This window comes from Drosophila subpulchrella, chromosome 3L, assembly GCF_014743375.2.
Source record: "Drosophila subpulchrella strain 33 F10 #4 breed RU33 chromosome 3L, RU_Dsub_v1.1 Primary Assembly, whole genome shotgun sequence".
Taxonomy (NCBI): Eukaryota; Metazoa; Arthropoda; class Insecta; order Diptera; family Drosophilidae; genus Drosophila; species Drosophila subpulchrella.
The window spans coordinates 16,235,778-16,254,772 of record NC_050612.1 but is presented as its reverse complement, the minus strand read 5'-3'; the positions used below and the strand labels follow the sequence as shown (position 1 = coordinate 16,254,772).

Below are 18,995 nucleotides of genomic sequence, written 5' to 3'. Positions count from 1 at the left end.
GCTAAGGGTCCACAATTATTGCTTTGCCGATTTTCCTCAGTTTTTAAATATTTGTTTTTTTTTTGCGTACCTAAGCAAAAAAGTAAATATTTTGGGTTTTCTAAATTACCATCCTGTCTTAGTTTTTGTTAAGTAAAATTTATTTACGCGTTGATCAGATAAAATAACTAGTTTCCTAGTTAAGAAACAAAATATGTTAAGGATATCGAAGATTTATTTACGGTACTTAAACAATCAAAATTTTCAGTTCAATTAAGGAGAAAAATTAAGACAAATCTTAATTCCACTTGTAGGGCAAAACGATTTATTTTCAAGATGTTGCAGTAAACATTAACAAGAATCATGCCGCAGACCGCGCAGGATTGGGGAAAGCTTTAGCTCAGCCTTCTCATCGCAAAAGAATTCAGTGCTAGTGGGACGCTGAAAGAAAATTAAAGCTTGCGCAGGACCAAGCGACCACAATGGGAATGCAGACACTTCAACACTTAGATGTAAACTTGTATTAACGGAATTGTGGCTGGGTTTGTAGAGACAGAAGAACAAATGCAGTTATCTTGGGATGGAGCTCGTCGTCGTCGTCGAAGCACCATTGAAATGCAGGGCAAACGCAGCTAGGGAGTTGAAGTGTGTACTCCAGGGCCATGGCCAGTTCGTGGTCGTCCAGTCGTGGTCTCGGCGCCTACTGATAACGCGCCAGCTTGGGCAGAGGCGCAAAGGAGGTAGGTATAATCGGGGAGCTGATGGCTTGGGACCTGGAAGGACATGTTTGAGGCGTACTTAGTTACGAAATCCTTGAGATCGAGCCAACACTCACCGCCAGAAAAGAGAGCTTCCGCGCTTGAGCTCACCGCGAACCTGCAAATCGTTCCAACAGTCCACCCAGTTCTTGTAGGCCGGCATAATAGGCGGTTGGCCGGCCATCAGGCGCGAACCACTTACCGCCGCGCAGGTGGAGACCACCTGCAGCGGATACAGCAGGCTGGAAACAGCGAACTGTGTGAAACCAGCGTTGTACTGCCTGCCCAACTTGTCCTTAATGACGTATTTGTTCAGGATGTAGATGGTGGAGCTGCTCAGCACGAGGCAGGCCACATCGCACAGCAGCTTTGGCACCAGGCCGGCGAAGAAGCCCACGATGCCCTCAGTCTTCCAGATCTCGGCAACAGAGCCCACGATAGAGGTGTACAAGGTCTCGCGGCCGACGAACTGCGCCATCATGCGCAGCGAGATCACGTGGAAGGGATGCGAGGCCACGATTCCGCTGACCGTCAGTACAATGTCCCGCTTCAGACTCGACTTGAACTGGACGTACCTGCAAAGAAACAAAAGCTTAAGTTGAACGGCGGTCATGGCACGTGATTTCAAGGACTTGCATCTCCTCCTCGCTGAGCTGGGAGTCGTCTTTGATCTCCTCCGGCTGCTCCAGGCCCAGTTTGTCGGCCACTCGTTCGCTCACCACCATGGCCACCATGGAGCCCACCAGTTTGGGGGCCAGACCGCGATAGCAGCCGTAGAGGCCGTCGACCCGCCGTATGTGGCCAGCTGCAGAACCAAAACAGAAAAAGAACAAGAACGTTATCCACCTCTGGCCGGAAGCGGAACTTTGTACCCACCGTACTGGAAGATGTTCGGCAGCTTCATGATCGGCTTGCCCAGCAGCGACTTGCCGGGCATCGCAGCGATGGGCTCGTAGCCCAGCTGGATGAGCGTCTTGGAGTACTCGAACGGATGCAGGGCTGCGCTGACGCCCAGCCGCAGTCCGAAGCGTATCCAGCCATTGATCTCCGTCTCCTCGCCGTGGGCGTACTCGGGGAAGCCGGCCATTCTAGTTACGTGGTGGGGTGGTTGGGTGGTCTGGGTCTAGTGGCTGCTGATGTCGACGGGCGAACTCTGCCGCTTGGAATTTGGATGGATCCCGCTGTGCGAGAGACGGGAAAAGTATTAGACCGGTGGCCCCCCACACTCGGCTTCAAAGTTGGTTGGGCTACTTAAAAATTATACTTTTATTATTACAAAATGCTCGTGACAGCAGTGTGGCCGGGTGCGCTGTTGTTGTCTAATACCCTGAATCGATTACGCAATCGATGTATCGATATTAGCTGCACCACCTCTATGGGCTTTGGAAATGCCGCCAGCTGTTGCTGTCCATCTCTAAAAGCGTGGGAGGGGTGCTATATAACATGCACAGGTATTTGCTGAACATTTCGTACATTGGCACGACTTTTCGGTAAGAGTATGGGTAGAATTCAGTACCTGCCATTAGCTAAACACAGCGATTCCAATCTGCAGTGGTATCCAGAAGACGGTGAACAAATTGGAGCAGTCGCGCCTGGACACCCAGTCGATTCAGGGCTGTTTGGAGTTGGCGCTTCGGGTTTTCCATCCCACAAACGAAATACAGACAGTGCTCTCCAGTCGGTAAGTGGTAGCAATGGATGGCATCTATGGAACCTACAGTCCCAGTTCACTTTCAGCACAGACGCCGGAGTTCACGCCCTTCACTCGACGGTTCATGTCGATCTGGAGCGGCCTAATGGACAGCCCTATGACAATGACATTCTAGTGGGAGTCCTCAATCGGACCTTTGACAAACAGCGTCTTCCCATCCGAGTGCTGAGCAGCCAGTTGGTGGACGACTCCTTCCACTGCCGCTACCACGCCACTGGACGTACCTACTTGTACCGCTTTGCCGTCGCGAAAGATCCGCCCGCGGCAGACAAGAATCTCCGGAACAAGGCCTACGAGGCCTTCATACCCGTGGAGGAAATCGATCGTTGTTATTTTCTGCAGTAAGACATTATCCCAAGCCCCAGAATTGGCATAAAAAAACACTTCATCCCCCACAGATCCCCCAGCTTTGACATCGAAAGGGTGAAGGCCGCGGCGCGCATGTTCATCGGCGTCCACGACTTTCGCACTTTTATGAGCGTCAGCCGGCAGAAAGGCCCTAGTCGGGATCACCCCATGTTCACGGTGCGCAAAATCGACGAGATCAACATACGTCCAGGTAGATCACTTGCTCTGGCCCCGAACGCCTCTCTGGCATCCGAAACCTACAACTACTGGGACATCGAGATCAAGGCCAAGTCGTTTCTGTACAAGCAAGTAAGGCGCATTGTCGGGGCGTTGATTGCCTTGGGCAACGGCCGCATCGACGAGCGGTGCCTCTACCAGATGCTCACTATTCCCTCGAAGAACTCTTGGGACCATCGCGTGCTTTTGGCGCCTGCCTGCGGGCTATACCTGTGCCGAGTGCACTACCGAGACGCCTGCAACTAAAGCCGCGCAATGATACTGCTGTATGAGCTGCAAAAGCGGCTGGCCAATCTGAGACCCACCGCCACTGTCGTAACCACTCCCACCGGTGCCCGCTTCATTGAGCGGCGATCGTCCGGCAGCGAGGAGGGCACAGCCTCGAGTTCGCAGCAGTTGGAGCCGCGTCAATATGGCTTTGTCGTGGATACGAAGCCCGATGCTGTGCCCGCCTGCATTCTGAGCGACTTTCTGTACCTCGGCTCCCAGGACGCAGTCTGCGCGGGCAATGTTGTGAAGTACAGGATAACGCATATTCTGAGCGTCGGCATACAGACGCCGGATGTGGAGTGGCCGACGCCAGTGAAATGTAAGTACTTGCCCTGCCTGGATCTGCCGGAAACCGACCTGACTCACTACGTCCTCCCCGTGTCCCTTGACTTTATCGACGAGGCCCGCCGGTCGCAGGGTTGTGTGCTCGTTCACTGCAACGCCGGCGTTTCGCGATCCGCCTCCGTGGTCATTGGCTATTTAATGCAACGCCGGGACATGAGCTACGAGGATGCGTACAATCTGGTCAAATCCTGGAGGCCAAGCATTCAGCCCAATGCGGGATTCATGCAGCAGTTGAAGAGGTCCGCTAAAATTTAGGGATTGCAATAAGCAACTTGTTTTGTTGTCTAGCTGTTTTAGCCTAATAAGCCATAGTTGTTGTACCATACAACGCCCTTAACCACGAAACACTCGAGTGTTAAACATAAACAAAGAATGAAATCTCTATTTGGTTAGTTGACACAAATTTGGTACTGATGTTCAAAATACGTTTAACGAGATACTTGAATGAAGTGCACCACAGGTTCCTCGCGGAATTTAAACGAGGGTGCCTAGGTGTTGAATGTCCGTTTTCGGAACTTGCGAAAGTGAAAATTCTCTTCTGAGGACGGTTGGGGTAGGAGGATCTGGTGATGTGCTCACTTTGAACATTTGCTTTGATAATCCCTTGTCGGGTACTAGTCGATCCTTTAAGTTCCTGTCCGTCAGTTCTTGCTGCGTCACGCGGCGCCTGGTGTGTCCCATTAAAACTGGCGTACGATTCCCAGACTGGTGGATATCAACTGATGGGCTTTGTGGCGCTTCATCAGTTTCATCGCTTTCAGCGGCAGCGGCTTCTGGATCGCCTCTCGATACCGTTGTCTCGAATTCGCGACCCAAACATTCAAGCACACCCAGCTTGGCTTTTAGCTGTTCATTGGCCGTGAAAAGCTTCCGTTCCACTCGGTGGATATCCGACACCTGAGCCGCCAGCTCTGTATCGAGTCTATCGATTTGCAGTAGCACCTCGCTCTTCGTTTGATAGGCCCGCTTCACCTGGTGTCTTCGCACCTTGGCGTGCAGGCTGAGCAGCAGTTCCTCCTCCCGCTGCAGTTGCTTGTTTACCGCATGAATCTTCTCCAGCCAATACAGGCAAATCTCGTCCTTGGCGGTGTCACCATCGTTTGGCGGTCGGTAGTCCTTATCTGCAAAGAGAAGAAGTGTCCTGTAGTTCTTATATACATGAACCAATTTCACAATTACCATCCTCGTGTAATCTCTGTATTTCCTCTTCGAAGACTTCACGGTCTTCTGGTCCGTTTTCCTGGGGCTCATCCAAGTCCTTCAGATATGTCTCAAGCAGGTAGTTTTTACCCAATTCTCGTTCACGCACCCGGTGCTTCTCCTCCTCGATTTTCAAAATCTGTCTGTCTTTCTCGCTGTGGAAAGTCGTCGAGGGAGGTCAGGGATATTCGGAGATGGAGTCCTGCATTACTTACTGCAACATGGACATCTGCTGGAGTATGGTCTCATCCTGGGCCAGGATAATGTTCAGCAGACTCTCGTTCGGAGTAATGTGTTGATGGTTCCTCTGCTGTAGTTTCCGGCTTCTCTTTGGCTGCTTAATGCTGGTGCTTTCCGCGGTCTTAGTGGAGGGTAGCACCTTGTGCCTGCCCCGCCGCCGGAAGCGCATGCTTCGCGAACTGTCCACTGGACTGCCCATACCACTGTCCTTGTCCGTGGTCGGGGTGTGCTTGCGGGTCGAAATGGCCAAGTGGCGAAGCTGAAGCTGGCACTGTGCGAAAGAAAATAGGGGTGAGAAACGTTTAACTTGATGGGGGAGCCTTTCCCTTACTTCCTCCTTCGGCAAAGCGTGACGGCTGGTGATAACATCAAAGAGCCTGGCACTGCCGTCCAAGTACTCCTCGTAGTGCCGCTGCTTCTGCACGATGGCAAACTCCTGTGGCGTCTGGGCGGGATGTTTTTGGCTGGGCTCTAGCCCCCCCAGACGAGCAGCGAGGGCATCTTCTTTAGGTAACGTATCTTGCTGAACGCTTTGGTAGCTGATTAACGCGCAGATTAGATCTGCACAGGTGGTGCTGGCGTCCACGCCGGATATCCAGTGCTCCTCGCCGTCGATCCAAATCGACAGGTTGTCCGACAGCGAGGATAGCGAGTCGTCGTCGTCGTCTCCTGGCGTTGGCAAGCTCTGGGGCCCAAAGCCATTAACCGCTGGCTCACTACTGGTCATTGTGTTTGCTGGCATTCTGTGGAAGCAGCGCATTAAAGAGGGTTAGCCAATCAAACGTTTGGGGGTATGCAAATCAGATATTGTATAAGACGCGACGAAAACAAAACAATCGGTGTAATTTATGCAGCATAACCGTTTGTAAGCGGCGGAGACAATTGGGTAACAGTTCTTCTCCAGAATCTGGTGCGCCTGCGCAGCCCGTTAACAACGTGTCAAGATCCGGCAATTAGCCAATTATGCAAATCTGTGGCAACATGACATGTGTTCACGGCATCGATACGATCGTGGACCAACTAGAACAAGCTCCTCGCCATGTAAACACTGAAGTGGATGACTCATGGGGGCTGCGATACGGTTACGAGTGCCTGGCCTGTTACAGTTTCAACTTTCTCGCGATACACCTGCCCGACTGAAGACCGAGATTCGACCAACTTTCCGCTGCGGACCATGTCTTACCAGCGCGCTCGGCCTCATCGCTACAACTGAGGCACTGCGCGAACAAGTCGGTCTTTAAAGCAACTCCATTCGGCTAAGAGTGAGCCAGGGAATCGGAAAGAAGCCAAGAGCAGCCAAAACAGTGGCCAAAACGCACAGCAAGAGGCCAGCTCTCCACACCGACGATTTGTCGGAGAAACACCTTTTGTTTTTCTCTTCGAGCCTTACTTTGCGGTATCGTGGGTAAGTTTATGGCTGGGACCGGCCACTCCCCACCACAGTTGATGCTACACCGAGATATTCTTTGCCGCAAGGCCTGGCTTTCGCTACTATTATGAAAGACGTACGGGAGGCTTACTATAATTGCTATAGAGCCGGGCCTTTAACAATGCGATAAACGGAGTGGAGATTTGGAGATCGACCCGGTGGTGCACGGAGCAGCTACGAAACCACACTGACTGCGACTCCAGCAGACTTAATTGTTGGCTACCCGAAACTTCGAGCCCAACTAGTCGATTATCATTTCGGACCAAACAAGTATAGAAGTCTCCATCCGAGGTAAACTAATTTTCAGATACTCTGTACTGCCCCGGACCGCAAACGGGAAATATTTCGAACCTCGTTTCCATCGGTCTTCGTGGTGACGGCTTGGGTCATTATAAGTCAACGATTCTCAGCAATTAAGTCGAGAAAACATAGAAATGGAAAACTCGAGCCATTACCACTAAGTGTCACTAATGTAGTTGGGAGAAATCTGAAAAGAAACTGGCGCAAATCAACCAGGGAAACTAATCGTTTTGTCTTATAATCAGCATAGTCTGTTGCGCGTTGGGTTTTCTCCACATAGGATCGGCTCTCCAAATCTTTGAATAAAACCTCTATATGGCTTTTAATTTACCAGATCAAATGGTCGAGCCAACTAGGAAAGATAACGAGGTATGCAACAGAATTAGCCCTGGGAGCTCAGGGTATAGACAGACTGCCACCGGCTGCCAAGCCATTCACCGATTCGGTTTTCGCAGTCAGTGCGGTTTCTGTTTTCTTTTGATAGTTTGCTTGGCTTTTGGCCTTTCATTTTCATGAGTTACAGTTGAGGTTCTTCGATTTGGGTATACCCAAAGACAACACTAAACCGGTATGAATTGCATGCATAATGCATAAATGTGTGCCACTTAATGCATTTATGTCTGCACACGTTCGGTTGACTGTGGATACACATACCTGTGGCGCACAGGCTTGGTGTTGTAAGGCTTACGGATTTATAAATCAGGCATTCCGAGGTGCGACCAAGTCCCATAAGTTGGAATATCACCTGGCATTAGCAAACTTGATTAGCGAATTGCTCAAAAAGCTTCGACGATTTGGTATGTGATTTGCAGAGGTGCAACTTTGGGAAAGGCGAAATGTTCTAAGGGTTCCTCGTATCAAGTTGCCATTGTTTTGGTTTTGGTCAGGCTGGTTCGGTTGAATCACCTGCGAAAAGAGCGTATCCTGGGAGGCCGCTATCCATGCAGTTTGCGTATACGAGACATAATAAAAACAAAAGCTGTGGGGCCACTGATTGGCATATTACGACATCTCATCCAGCTCCAGCTGGATCTCTCTCCTCTCCAACGGATCGCTCCCAGAAACGCGCTCAAAACAAGTTGTTCGGTCACCTTCTCAGTGGCAAACTGATGCATGACGATGACGACGACTACGACGATCAGTTGCCAAACAAACGCTAGCGAGCGCGGTTGAGATCGAGCCAAGTTAACGTGCGCTCAGTGCTAGAACGGGTCGTATCGTATAGGCTTGGACTGGATTGGTGTTCCAATCTGGCCAAAAAAAAAAAACCTTTGTGTGTGTACAGGTATTCGAAAAGCGATCATTCTTTTAAGTGCGCCCACAATGATGTACAGAAAACAATCGATCTGTGGTTAACTACCTAAAACACTTTGATCTGTATTTATATGTACATAAGTACATGAATGTGGTCCACACAAAACAAGGCATTGGAATGATGGGAATCCGCTTTCCATGAGGAAATTACGTCAGTTTCCTCTTTGGCATTGGTTTCGGTTTCGGCTTCACAATCCGCAAAACCCAACATTGTCAGCCAATGCATTGAACTGGCTCGCCGATTATGGCAGTTGCAGCTTACGGTTTTGGCCAAGATGTACATACATACTTGACTTGACTCTGGCCCAGAGTTGGGGGCGCGGGGGCGTGACACGGCCCGAAATGCTCCATGCCCATGCGCTGACCTTGCTGCGGATGTGCGGCTCTCGTGCTGCATGGCCATGCACGCAGCCATCTCTGTGGGGCCACGCCAAACTGGTTTTGCTTCCTTAGCCCGCCCAGATGTGCTACCCACATAAATATGCAAACAAACGCCGTACATACGAATGTGAGGGCAGTGGCAGTCCGTGGTACATGGCCGCAGACGTAGCCAAGTATGACGGATGGGGTATAAGTGTTGTCATTACCAAACCGAACCGAACCGAAGCCGAACCGAATTGACGCATGCGCGACGTTGCCAAATAATTGCAAACGCTTAATTGACAACTTTTTTTGGCTTTTCCCCAGGCACACGCAGCCGATGAAAGCTGCAGCCAATCGGAGCCAAGATGCCGCGCAAGCTGCTTAAATTCCTCATCATCTTCGACAACACCTCCCTGCTGTATTTCCCCGGACAGTTCCTCTCCGGACGCGTGCTGATCGAGTTGCAGGACGAAACGCCGGCCCTGGGTCTTCACTTCCATGTGGTGGGTGAGGGCGTGGTGCGCAATGGTCGGCGACAGGAGCGTACGTACGACAAGGAGAACTACATTGATTTCCGAATGCGTCTCCTGGGCGACGTGGACCAGGGCGGTCCAGCCATACTCTCGCCGGGAATACACAGTTTTCCCTTCAAGCTCGGCCTGCCACTGGGCCTGCCATCCACTTTCCTGGGCCGCTACGGCTGGATTCAGTTCTACTGCAAGGCGGCGCTACGCGAGAACAACGGCATCATCCACAAGAACCACCAGGTCTTCATCGTGATGAACCCCATCGATCTGAACCTTGAGAAGCCCATTTTGGCAGTAAGTAGCAGTAGCAACACCAAATCTTCTCAGTAAAGGAGCTCACCCTCGCATCTTCAGCAACCGTTCACCTGCGAAGTGGAGCACAAACTGGGCGTCGTCTGTGTGGGCGGTGGTCAAATCAAGTGCAGGGTGTCCCTGGACCGCGGTGGCTATGTGCCTGGGGAGAACATTCTGGTCACCGCATTCATCTCCAACTACAGCAATGTGTCCATTAAGCGCACCAAGGCATCGCTCACCGAGGTAGGTTCCACTGGAACATTGCGCAGCATTGACTCGACTTAAATCCAAACGTTTTTCCCCCCAGACCATCGAGTATTTGGCGCGCGGCAAAGTGGTGCAGACGGAGAAGCGGGAGCTGGCTGTCCTTGTTCGTGGCAAGATCCGTCCTGGGGGCAAGGATGAGTGGCACAACGAGCTTTACGTACCGCCCCTGCCGCCAACCAACCTGCACGGCTGTCACCTGATAAAGATATCTTACGACGTCTTCTTCGTCATCGAGCCCAAGTCCATGGAGAAGGAAATCAAGCTGCAGCTACCCATTGTGCTGGCAACCTATCCGTTCCGGCACTCTGGAGATGCGGCGAATGCCAATACCTGGCCTGAGTCGGTGCTGAAGCCTGACACCCACACCCACTATCCGTCAACGCTGCCCATATTCCGGCCCTGGCTGCACGAAAAGCCCACCGAGGCATAGCCTCCGGGCCCCAGGCTCCAGGCTCCTCCAGGTCCACCGTACACCATAGTTTTGTTAACAACGATTTGCGCCATAATCTAATTTAAACTTATTTAACTCGTACGTACCGTTTCTAATGTGTTTACCCTGTGCAACTGTGGCTTCATCGTTTCTGAGCATTTTTTCATGATTAAATAATGTAATTAATCAATTTTTAATGATAAAACATTGGGAAATTTAGTAAAACTTAAACGAAAATCGAAATTGTAATGCAAAGATGCATAAATTCCAATAAGTTACATTTTAAAACTAAAGTAAGATACAAATTAAGCTCACAGCAGCTTATAAATCTAGTTTATGCGAAATTTCTAGCATACTTTAGGGGATCCGATCAAAAAGCACTTACTGACAGAAGCTCGTTTCCAATTGGAGCGCCAATAGGATTTCCTCGTTCGGCAGCCATTTTGAAAAAAACAGCTGATTGCCAGACCCGTGCTCCGATCTTTGGATACTTTCTAAGCTTTGACCCCCAAAACCCTCTTTCTGCGGACTAAGCCTCTGTGTGCCTTGAACAGAACTAACGGTTGTTTATAATTAACCGTTAATTTGAAGAAAACCCCAAATTTTACGTGAAGGCGTACTAAAAATTATGTTCGCCTGGTGTTTTAAAATGAAAAATCTTCGATTTGCCAGCCAACAAACTTAATTTTTCCCAGTCAAACCTGGTGATTTATGATTTTGAAGCACCAGGCGAACAGAAAGCTCAGAAAGTGACCAACGATTTTAGCATATATCTAGCGATCAGCTGTTTTATTCAAGATGGCTGCCGACCAAGAGAATCCTATTTGCCAACCAATAGGAAACGAGCATGTGTCAGTGAGCGGCATTTTAATAAATCCCCAAAAGATGCAATTAGTTTAGCAGCGGAACTTACTGAGCTTAAAAGTATGCTACAAGTTTAATTACCTAAAAATATAGTCCATTTGTCTTAAAATTAATTTTTTTTGGTTTTAAAATAGTAGCAGTTTTTTAATGTATAGATAGATATTTTTTTAATACCAAATAAAAAACTAATCCTATCATCGATACATCGCTCATCATCGATATCAACAGAAACATCGAGAGCCATCGCCATCACTAGCTAAACCGCAACATGAAAACAATTCCTATCTTTATCTGGATATTACTGTTCCATGACGCCTCCAGCGATTGTGGCTGCCAAAAGCTCGACCGGAAGACAACGCCGGATGTTGATAAGGTGCCGCTGCCAGATCAAGTGTGCCAGCAAAGGGCGCAGGGTGCCAGCCACTACCGGGATTACTATGGCGAACTGGAAGAAGAAATCCAAGATATGTCGCTCATCCCGGGCGGAAGCTATCTGTTGGGCACCGACAATCCGCACTTCCCGGCCGATCGGGAAGGTCCAGAGCGTCAAGTGAAGCTGAAGGACTTCTACATGGACAAGTACGAGGTATCCAACGATGCCTTCGCAAAGTTTGTTCTGGACACCAACTACACCACGGAGGCCGAGCGCTTTGGCGATAGTTTTCTGTTTAAGAGCCTGCTGAGTCCAGCGGAGCAGAGGGATTTGGAGGATTTCCGCGTGGCCAGCGCCGTTTGGTGGTACAAGGTGGCCGGGGTGAGCTGGCGCCATCCCAACGGCGTGGACAGCAATCTGGAGAACCTGGGGCGACATCCGGTTGTGCACGTTTCGTGGCGCGACGCTGTGGCATACTGCAAGTGGGCGGGGAAGCGTTTGCCCACCGAGATGGAATGGGAGACCGCATGTCGCGGCGGCAAGGAACGAAAACTATACCCGTGGGGCAACAAGCTAATGCCCAGGGGCGAGCATTGGACAAACATCTGGCAAGGCGACTTTCCCGATGGCAATTTGGCTGATGATGGCTTTGAGTTCACCAGCCCGGTGGACACATTCCGGCAAAACGTCTATGATCTGCACAACATGGTGGGGAACGTCTGGGAGTGGACGGCGGATCTTTGGGATGCGAACGACGTGAGTGACAACCCGAACCGGGTGAAGAAGGGTGGTTCCTACCTGTGCCACAAGTCCTACTGCTACCGATACAGGTGCGCGGCCCGATCTCAGAACACAGAGGACAGCTCGGCCGGCAACCTGGGATTCCGGTGCGCCAAGAACGCATAGGCTGTGATCGCGATAACATTTATTTACTTTGTAAAAACAACATTCTATAAGATACAAATTTTATGTACAAAATCTTCATAAACGAGAAAGTTAAACATTCCGCATAAGACATAACAAAAGAAATCAATATGTGTACAGAAAGGCGGGAATAAAAAATCATTATCAAAAGTATAAAAAGCTTACATATTACAGTGTGAAGTTGGATCTTCAGAGGCGTTTGTTCCCCACATTTTCCTTCTGAGGGTAGACCATTCTGCCTTCTTTCTTTTAATCCCTAACGTCGGCTGAAATATACGCAATTAAATCTGTGATGGTTCTCTTATTACGATGCGGATCTCATGACTCACTGGACAACAATCGCATTGCTGTGGTTCTCATAATGTTAGTGCCCAACCAGATAGTCGATTCATTTCCTGTGGGTGTAGAGAAAGCATTTGGGCCTGTTGGGGTACGTGGCGTTCTGTGCTCATTTCTGGACATGTTTAATCCAGGCGAGATTTGTGCTGCGTTGGCTCCATTAGTTCTTTTGCGTCGTTCTCTCTCCATCTTCCTTTTAAGGGCAGCCCGCTGGCGCCGCATCTTGGTCAAGTGGTCTTCATTCGGCCTGGGTGGTGGAACTGGCATGAAGGGCATGGGGTGTCCCTCACGCCGCCTATAATAGTAGTGCAAACGGTTAACTAACCTGTACCGAAGGTGCTCCCGCTATTTTCTTACCATGCGGAGCAGGGTGTGCACTTGCCAGTACTGTGGCGATCCCAAGAGGAGTTCCTAACCAGATAGTTGCACCAACCCTTTGTGTGAGTGTAGATAAAAAACATGGGTCGCTTGTACGCGGGGTCCTGAGCGCATTTCTGGGCATGTTTGATCCAGCCAACATTTGTAGTGCGATGCCTTCGACAACGCGGACACTGTTTCCAAGCGCGGATCTCTTCAGTGGTCACCCAGCGGAGCGTCGAAGGCTTTCTTTCGACCTGCACATCGTCGTCCTCCCCATCGTTTTCGGCCGCTTCCTGGGGATCGTCCGCAACTTCAATGGTTTCGTCCTCCAGAGTCCTGGGATCCGTGATGCACAGAGTGTGGTCTCCGGATTCGCCTGGATCGGGCGTATTGGTGTGGGGGATCGTTTCAGCTTCGTTGGACGGGAACGGAGGCCACTGTTCCGAGTATATGTAGAAGTGGGCGTTTCCATAGACGCAAGTTCCGTGGCTCTCTTCAAGAGGAATGTCTCCGAGGACGCCACAATGGATGCACTTCATCGGCGGTGGCTTGTGGCAGCAAAAACAGTGGCCCACAGCATCTCTGAGGCAATGAGAGCCAGAGTTTTGGGCAGCACCACATCTACAGCACGCTTTACTCATTGCAACCTCCAGGAAATACAACTTTTCACTGCAAGCTTCTCGAGTTCAGTCCAGCTATCAGCAAACATATGTAAGTCCCCTTCATTTGTGTAAGTACTTTTCAGTATTTTCGCAATGCAACCAGCTTTTCGCGCCAAAACTGTCCAACAACTGATCCGCGGATTGAGATCGAATCTTGCTGATCTTGAAAAGCACAAGTGCAAAATGCAATGCAGGTTGCAGCATTGAAACCATTTGGAATAGTTCCCAAGTCTTCGCAGATCTTTTGTTTACCCATTTTAGAAGTAGAATTATGAGCGAAAAAATACCAATACAACCATGAATATACCAAAAACCATGATCATGACAAATGGTCACACTGGCAGGGGCAGCTTGATAGTTATCGATAACTAGCCATTGGCGTCAATTTTGAATGTGTCACAATCAACAGAATATGTATGCATTAAATATCATATTCAAACTTCAAAGCCTAATCTTCCTCGTCGCTAGCACACTAGAAATCTATTACAACAAGCAACAGATCAATGATTGCTAGGAATAGGATTAAATATTCAAACGCCATGTGGATTAGGTTTTATGTTATTTTATTCCAAGTGTATAGTTGTCGCTGGGACTGGCCTCGAGGGGCCAGGCCCTCCTATTTCGATCATATAACATACAGTTTACTTGGTAATTTATGATTTATGCGTGTATTTTCGTATATTGCTGACTATCGTCGCCGCCGCAGCACAATGCAAATGTTGAGTGTAAATCTTTCAGATTCTGACTATGCAAGTACTATATATGCGTGCTTAATCTAAGCAGTTGGTTATGTGGTAAGACCTATTCTAGAGTATACAAAACTACGCTGAAATGCTTCACTGATACAACATTGCTTGTGCGCATGGCATGGGGAGTATGGGAATATGCTAATTTACAATAGTCGGAGGCTAGGATGATCTTGCTATGTACAGAATCGAAGACTTAGGCTAACCTGGCTGTGGGCTCTGGCAGGGATCGGTCGATCGTGACTGCGGTGCTGTGCATTTTCAGATGTTTTGCTCAAAAATATCACAATGCAAAATATAAGCGACAATCGGCGCTGTTTGCTGGGGATCAGGAGGATATGCCAATTTCAGATATATGGTACATCTGTCAAAGCGTGGACGAAGCTGGAAGACTTGGCTGCACGCCTCTCAGCTAATACTGGGCTTGGGATCAATCGGATCGGGCTATGGCTGCCCCGGTTGGCAGGACTTCTCTTCAGGCGCCCACGCCCGCCGCCGTGGATAGATGCACAGCCTGCAGCATGACCGCCTTCAGTTCCCTGGCCAGGCTATTGATATGCACCACCGAGTCGACCATCTCCTGGACCGCACTGCCGCTGGGGAAGTGCGCCGCCGCCTTCTTTGACTTCGAGACACAGGTCTTCAGGGCGTCGGAGAGGGCGTTGGTGCAACGCAGGATCTTCTCCCGCAGCGCTTCCTTTGAGATATTTCGGTGGACGTTGTCGCCGATGGTCACTAAATTATGGGCGCTTACAACCACGAACTTTCCATAGGCAATGAAGAACTTGGGTGGCTGGTTCTTCTCCACCGTCTCCAGGAAGGAGTCAATAGCCTGCATCAGGTTGCCCATGTGCGTGGAGATCTGCTGGGCATAATAGCGCACCAGCTTTTTGTCTTTGTCGGTCATCTCCGGTGACTTGCAGGGCGTTATGGGTGCCGTGGGCGTGGTGGGAATCGATCCAGAAGTGCCGCCCATGGCCGAGCTCTCGGCCGTGCGGATCACCGTGTCGAACTGCGTCTTCAGCCCGGCGGGAATGGCCTCACGCAGCGCTTGGTTCTTTCGGGCGGCCGCGTCCTTGGACTCGAAGGCCACATAGTCGTAATCCTCCAGCCACTCGGCACTTCCACGACTGCCCTCAACTGCTCCGGTCGCACCACCTACATTCTGTTCCGCGACCAGTTGTCGCTTGAAAAGAAGCGAGGCGTTGCCCTGAATGAAACTGGTGGTGGAGCGCACGTCTTCGGTGAGCGTCTGGGCACAGGCCATCAACTGGTCCAGTGCGTCAGGTGGTCGGCAGCCGTGCTTTTCGTCGTTTCGGGAGAGCTGCTCCACGGACCAGCCGCCCTGGGCCTCAAGGGATTCGGAGGAGTCGTGTATTAGCTTGTTGGCATCCCGCAAAGCTCGCACCAAGGGTCTCAACTTGAGGGCCAGGTTGCGGTCTTCCGACCGGGTGGCATTGCCCAGGGCTCCCTCCCCGAACTCGGCCAGGTCGTGGAGAGCTGTGCGCAGACGCAGGGCAGCCAGCTTCAGCTCCATGATGGCCGGCTCCAGTTGTGCACGGGTGCGCCAGTTGGGCACCACAAAGCTTAGCAGCCGGCTGATGGCGGCAGTCGTCTGGTGCTGCAGCTTGGCCAGTGTTTCCAGCGCCGAGCTCAGCTCCAGCGGTAGTTCTTTGGAAGATGTGACTGTTGCGGGAGTGGGGACCATTCGCTGCTCCTGCTCCTGCAGCGGGGGCAGCGGGAAGTCGTAGGCCAGACCGCTCTGTTGGCGACGCACAGGAAGTGGATTGCGACGTGGGATGTCGTAGTCGGGCATGTTGGCCAGCGAGGAGCGATTCGAGCTGGAGAAGCTTAACGAGAGGCTGTCGCTGGTCAGTAAGGAGGAGGCGGAGCTGCTCGGCGTCATCTGGGACATCTGCTGCTGAAGCATGCTGCTTCCCGAGATCAGGGGCCGTGGCACATCGTAGGACTCCTCCTCGATGGAGGCGGCCACGATCTTGAGCGACTCAAAGCGGGCGCCCAGGCTGGAGGCGGAGGTGGGTGTCCTTGGCGGAACGCCACTCCTGGGACTATCGTAGTTCAGCGGCACGGGCGTGGCTGGCTTCGGTATGTCGTAGGTCTCAAACTCGCTACCATTTCCGTTCTGGTGGGGACCGGACATCATGGCTAGGTTCTGGTAGATGCTTTGGTTGCTATAGATCTGCTGCTGCTGGTGCGGCGTGCCTTGGGCTGCTCCTGTCCCAGTTCCAGTAGCTGATCCTGGTGAGCAGTTGTAGATGTACACATCACCGTGCCTCTGCGGGGTGATTACCTGCCGAAGAAGCGGATGGTTAGAATGGGATTTCCGAAAGTTTGGGTGGCTTAGTCACCCGAACACTACTACTACTACTACCACGACTTTCCCCACCCCACACTGCCTGTACGTATGAGGCTTATCGATTTTCCTGCCCTTCACATCTGGCACCCTTTCAAAAAAAAAAAGTCCAATGGAATCCTATCCTATAGTGAATCAATCTGGGCGTGGCTCACCTACTTCGCGCTGCTCCTCCGACTCTCCTGCTTATCACATCTTGTAAAAATGCACTAGTATCAAAAATGGGCTATAAAATTTAAAAAATCCGGCTTGGAAAAACGTCGCCGTCGCAAGGTAAAAACCAGACTGCGACTGCAGCCCAAAAAGAGCTGAGGTTAAGGAAAAGTCGGGAAAATGGTTGGGAAATTTTCTAACGCCTGCGCAATGGTCTTCTGGGATATACAGGGGACAGTTCAAAGGGGTTCAGTGTCAAGGTAAAGGGCGGTAAGTTCCAGAAAACAATAACTAACTAAGAAACAATTATAAAAGCAATAATACCATCTTAACCAAAGTTTAAAATTTGCATAATCATAAACGCATCCAAATTACTCATATTACTCATATCAAAATTTCATTGGACAGGATAAGGGTGAGAGGTAGAATATATTATTTTGCTACCCCCTCAAATAATTCGATTCCATATTGGATTGCCATATGTTGGCATAGATCGATGAAATATTACTACGATGGCATATGCCAAAATCATCAACATTCGGTAGGCCAGGCATGCACCGCAGAAAGGCCACGCCCCTCGAAATGAATCGATTCCTAATTAGTGAAGCCGTTACGCCAGGAAGTTCCCCCTTAAAAGAGGATCGTTTGATGGCGGAGTACCTCTACCTGAGGCGGACTGTCGCGGTGGCAGGACCTCACCCCAATTTCCAATGCCTTTGCTCGGTTCGGATGGCCTTTGTCTCGGTCCTTGAAGTGCCAATTGACGCGTAACACGAGTCAACAAAGTGCTCAGTAAAATGCCAAAATAAAAGCAAACAGCTGCAGCTGCGGATGAGGATCCGAGAGAGCTGCGGGGAGGGTTTCTGGACGCCATCTATCTAATCGGGGAAATCAGGGGATCGGGGCAGCTGATCCGAGTCGGCAACTGGGCATTTGAAGTGCCCACATCAAGTCTTGGAACCAACCAGACCACCTGAAAGTAAGTCAGCCTCAAGAACTGCAATCAGTTGTGCAATCCTTAAATGGGAACAGGGCCCAGCAGGAGTCATCCATTGTCTTTATGGGTTTGGTTTCCTGGCGACCCACATGCTGGGACTCTCTTTTTCCCAGCCGTTTCGCGTGACTTTTCCTGCTGGAAACTTCCTCTTTGTTTGGTTTAAGTGACCCAAATGAACGGCTTTTCCAAGGCATATATCAGAGATTTGTATATTTTTGACACATTTGGGGCACTTCATGGGTTGGGCTGGTCGAAAGAGACAGACCATTAAAGTCCGGCCGGCCGGCAGGAGTTTTGCTTTCCTTTCCCCGTACGACTGGCTCAATTATCAACTGCCTTTTGATGGCCCACAGTTTGAATTCCTCACAAGCTATGTAAAAATTCCAGATTCTGGGAGTGTAAATATCTTTTACACAACAAAGAGACATGTTTTCTGTTCTCGTTTAAATTCCAAGCCCGAAAACAGTAGCAAACGCGAGATAATCATCTTCAGAGTTTCGAAGTTCGTTCCCTGCATTTCAATGTTTCTTCAACGCATTCTCTGAGCTGATCATTGCACACCTGCCCCCCGTCGAATCCGCGGAGGGTAAGTAGAGAAAGAACCATGTTAGGCCCACGCATGATCAAAATTTTAGCATTTTCTCACGTACGACTCCAAAACAAAAACATCAACATTTGTATGGAAAATGTTAATCAGGGGCAGCGGTAGAATCTTTCTCCGAAGGGACCCGGCTAGGGAAAAGTCCCGAGCCAACTTAGGGGAGGTAAAGAAATGTCGTTAAGTCGACCTCGGGTGTGTGGGACCCAACCGGTGGAGATGATTTCACCGCATTCGCAGTGAATCCGCATTGCCGGGCCAAAAGGAGCAATCCTCCAGTCTTTCCGACTTTGGTCACGCACAAATCTCCGCAGAATCCGAAATAAAAAAAAAGAGTTATTGTGGCTGCTTTGGCTGCATTTTTAACCATTTTTGGGCAGTAAAATAAAAATGACATGTTTTGCTCAAACACAAAGTCTCTTTCTCGCTCGTTTTGGATCTGGCCATAAATCTTCATTGGCCATTGGCCGATGCAGTGCATTTGGCCACCTGACTCGGCTTGGTTTGGCTTTATAGTCGGTGCGTGACGGAGGTGGAATGGCTGGATCGAGTGGAGCTGTAGAGCTGTGGAGCTGTGGAGCTACGGAGCTGTC

At 50.2% G+C, this 18,995-nt stretch overlaps 8 protein-coding genes across 16 annotated transcripts in view; 4 read left to right on the top strand and 4 right to left on the bottom strand.

Moving 5' to 3' along the window:
- Positions 1-281: 281 nt before the first annotated feature.
- Positions 282-2,080, bottom strand: LOC119555553 (mitochondrial carrier homolog 2). 2 transcript variants are annotated; one of them, XM_037866998.1, is made up of 5 exons: positions 2,014-2,080; positions 1,614-1,918; positions 1,374-1,542; positions 815-1,312; positions 282-752 (listed from the first exon to the last, which is right to left on the bottom strand). In XM_037866998.1, the coding sequence occupies exons 2-5, from the start codon at positions 1,822-1,824 to the stop codon at positions 680-682; spliced, it is 951 nt and encodes a 316-aa protein (XP_037722926.1). In that variant the 5' UTR covers positions 1,825-1,918; positions 2,014-2,080; the 3' UTR covers positions 282-679. The 2 variants fall into 2 exon arrangements, with proteins under 2 accessions (XP_037722926.1, XP_037722927.1); XM_037866999.1 differs by having other exon boundaries at positions 2,002-2,040.
- A 21-nt stretch (positions 2,081-2,101) lies between these two features.
- On the top strand, positions 2,102-3,311 carry LOC119555554 (tRNA pseudouridine synthase-like 1). The gene is made up of 4 exons (XM_037867000.1): positions 2,102-2,227; positions 2,290-2,418; positions 2,475-2,789; positions 2,847-3,311. The coding sequence occupies exons 1-4, from the start codon at positions 2,181-2,183 to the stop codon at positions 3,277-3,279; spliced, it is 924 nt and encodes a 307-aa protein (XP_037722928.1). The 5' UTR covers positions 2,102-2,180; the 3' UTR covers positions 3,280-3,311.
- LOC119555555 (dual specificity protein phosphatase 19) lies at positions 3,253-4,032 on the top strand. The gene has a single exon (XM_037867001.1). The coding sequence runs from the start codon at positions 3,289-3,291 to the stop codon at positions 3,901-3,903; it is 615 nt and encodes a 204-aa protein (XP_037722929.1). The 5' UTR covers positions 3,253-3,288; the 3' UTR covers positions 3,904-4,032.
- On the top strand, positions 3,485-10,261 carry LOC119555550 (arrestin domain-containing protein 4). 3 transcript variants are annotated; one of them, XM_037866994.1, is made up of 4 exons: positions 3,485-3,622; positions 8,819-9,315; positions 9,376-9,558; positions 9,623-10,261. In XM_037866994.1, exons 2-4 carry the CDS (start codon positions 8,860-8,862, stop codon positions 10,010-10,012), a joined length of 1,029 nt encoding a protein of 342 aa, XP_037722922.1. In that variant the 5' UTR covers positions 3,485-3,622; positions 8,819-8,859; the 3' UTR covers positions 10,013-10,261. The 3 variants fall into 3 exon arrangements, with proteins under 3 accessions (XP_037722922.1, XP_037722921.1, XP_037722923.1); XM_037866993.1 differs by lacking the exon at positions 3,485-3,622 and adding an exon at positions 7,948-8,102; XM_037866995.1 differs by lacking the exon at positions 3,485-3,622 and adding an exon at positions 7,968-8,092.
- Positions 4,002-7,801, bottom strand: LOC119555549 (ras association domain-containing protein 10). 4 transcript variants are annotated; one of them, XM_037866988.1, is made up of 5 exons: positions 7,724-7,801; positions 5,420-5,831; positions 5,064-5,359; positions 4,828-5,003; positions 4,002-4,769 (listed from the first exon to the last, which is right to left on the bottom strand). In XM_037866988.1, the coding sequence occupies exons 2-5, from the start codon at positions 5,828-5,830 to the stop codon at positions 4,123-4,125; spliced, it is 1,530 nt and encodes a 509-aa protein (XP_037722916.1). In that variant the 5' UTR covers position 5,831; positions 7,724-7,801; the 3' UTR covers positions 4,002-4,122. The 4 variants fall into 4 exon arrangements, with proteins under 4 accessions (XP_037722916.1, XP_037722919.1, XP_037722920.1 ...); XM_037866991.1 differs by lacking the exon at positions 7,724-7,801 and adding an exon at positions 7,506-7,556; XM_037866992.1 differs by lacking the exon at positions 7,724-7,801 and adding an exon at positions 6,609-6,650.
- Positions 10,262-11,109: 848 nt separating the features above from the next.
- LOC119555551 (formylglycine-generating enzyme) lies at positions 11,110-12,332 on the top strand. Its single transcript, XM_037866996.1, has one exon. The coding sequence runs from the start codon at positions 11,145-11,147 to the stop codon at positions 12,153-12,155; it is 1,011 nt and encodes a 336-aa protein (XP_037722924.1). The 5' UTR covers positions 11,110-11,144; the 3' UTR covers positions 12,156-12,332.
- Positions 12,158-13,757, bottom strand: LOC119555552. Its single transcript, XM_037866997.1, has 3 exons — positions 12,870-13,757; positions 12,503-12,807; positions 12,158-12,439 (listed from the first exon to the last, which is right to left on the bottom strand). Exons 1-3 carry the CDS (start codon positions 13,511-13,513, stop codon positions 12,423-12,425), a joined length of 966 nt encoding a protein of 321 aa, XP_037722925.1. The 5' UTR covers positions 13,514-13,757; the 3' UTR covers positions 12,158-12,422.
- A 323-nt stretch (positions 13,758-14,080) lies between these two features.
- LOC119555546 (breast cancer anti-estrogen resistance protein 1) overlaps positions 14,081-18,995 on the bottom strand; it is a 30,648-nt gene continuing 25,733 nt past the window's right edge. For 2 of the 3 annotated variants that reach the window (XM_037866981.1, XM_037866982.1), the window contains exon 4: positions 14,081-16,591. In XM_037866981.1, coding sequence (XP_037722909.1) covers positions 14,756-16,591 — 1,836 coding nt within the window. In that variant the 3' untranslated portion in view covers positions 14,081-14,755. Of the gene's footprint in view, positions 16,592-16,809; positions 16,955-18,995 lie in introns of those variants that run through there. The other variant, XM_037866983.1, reaches the window with a different exon arrangement.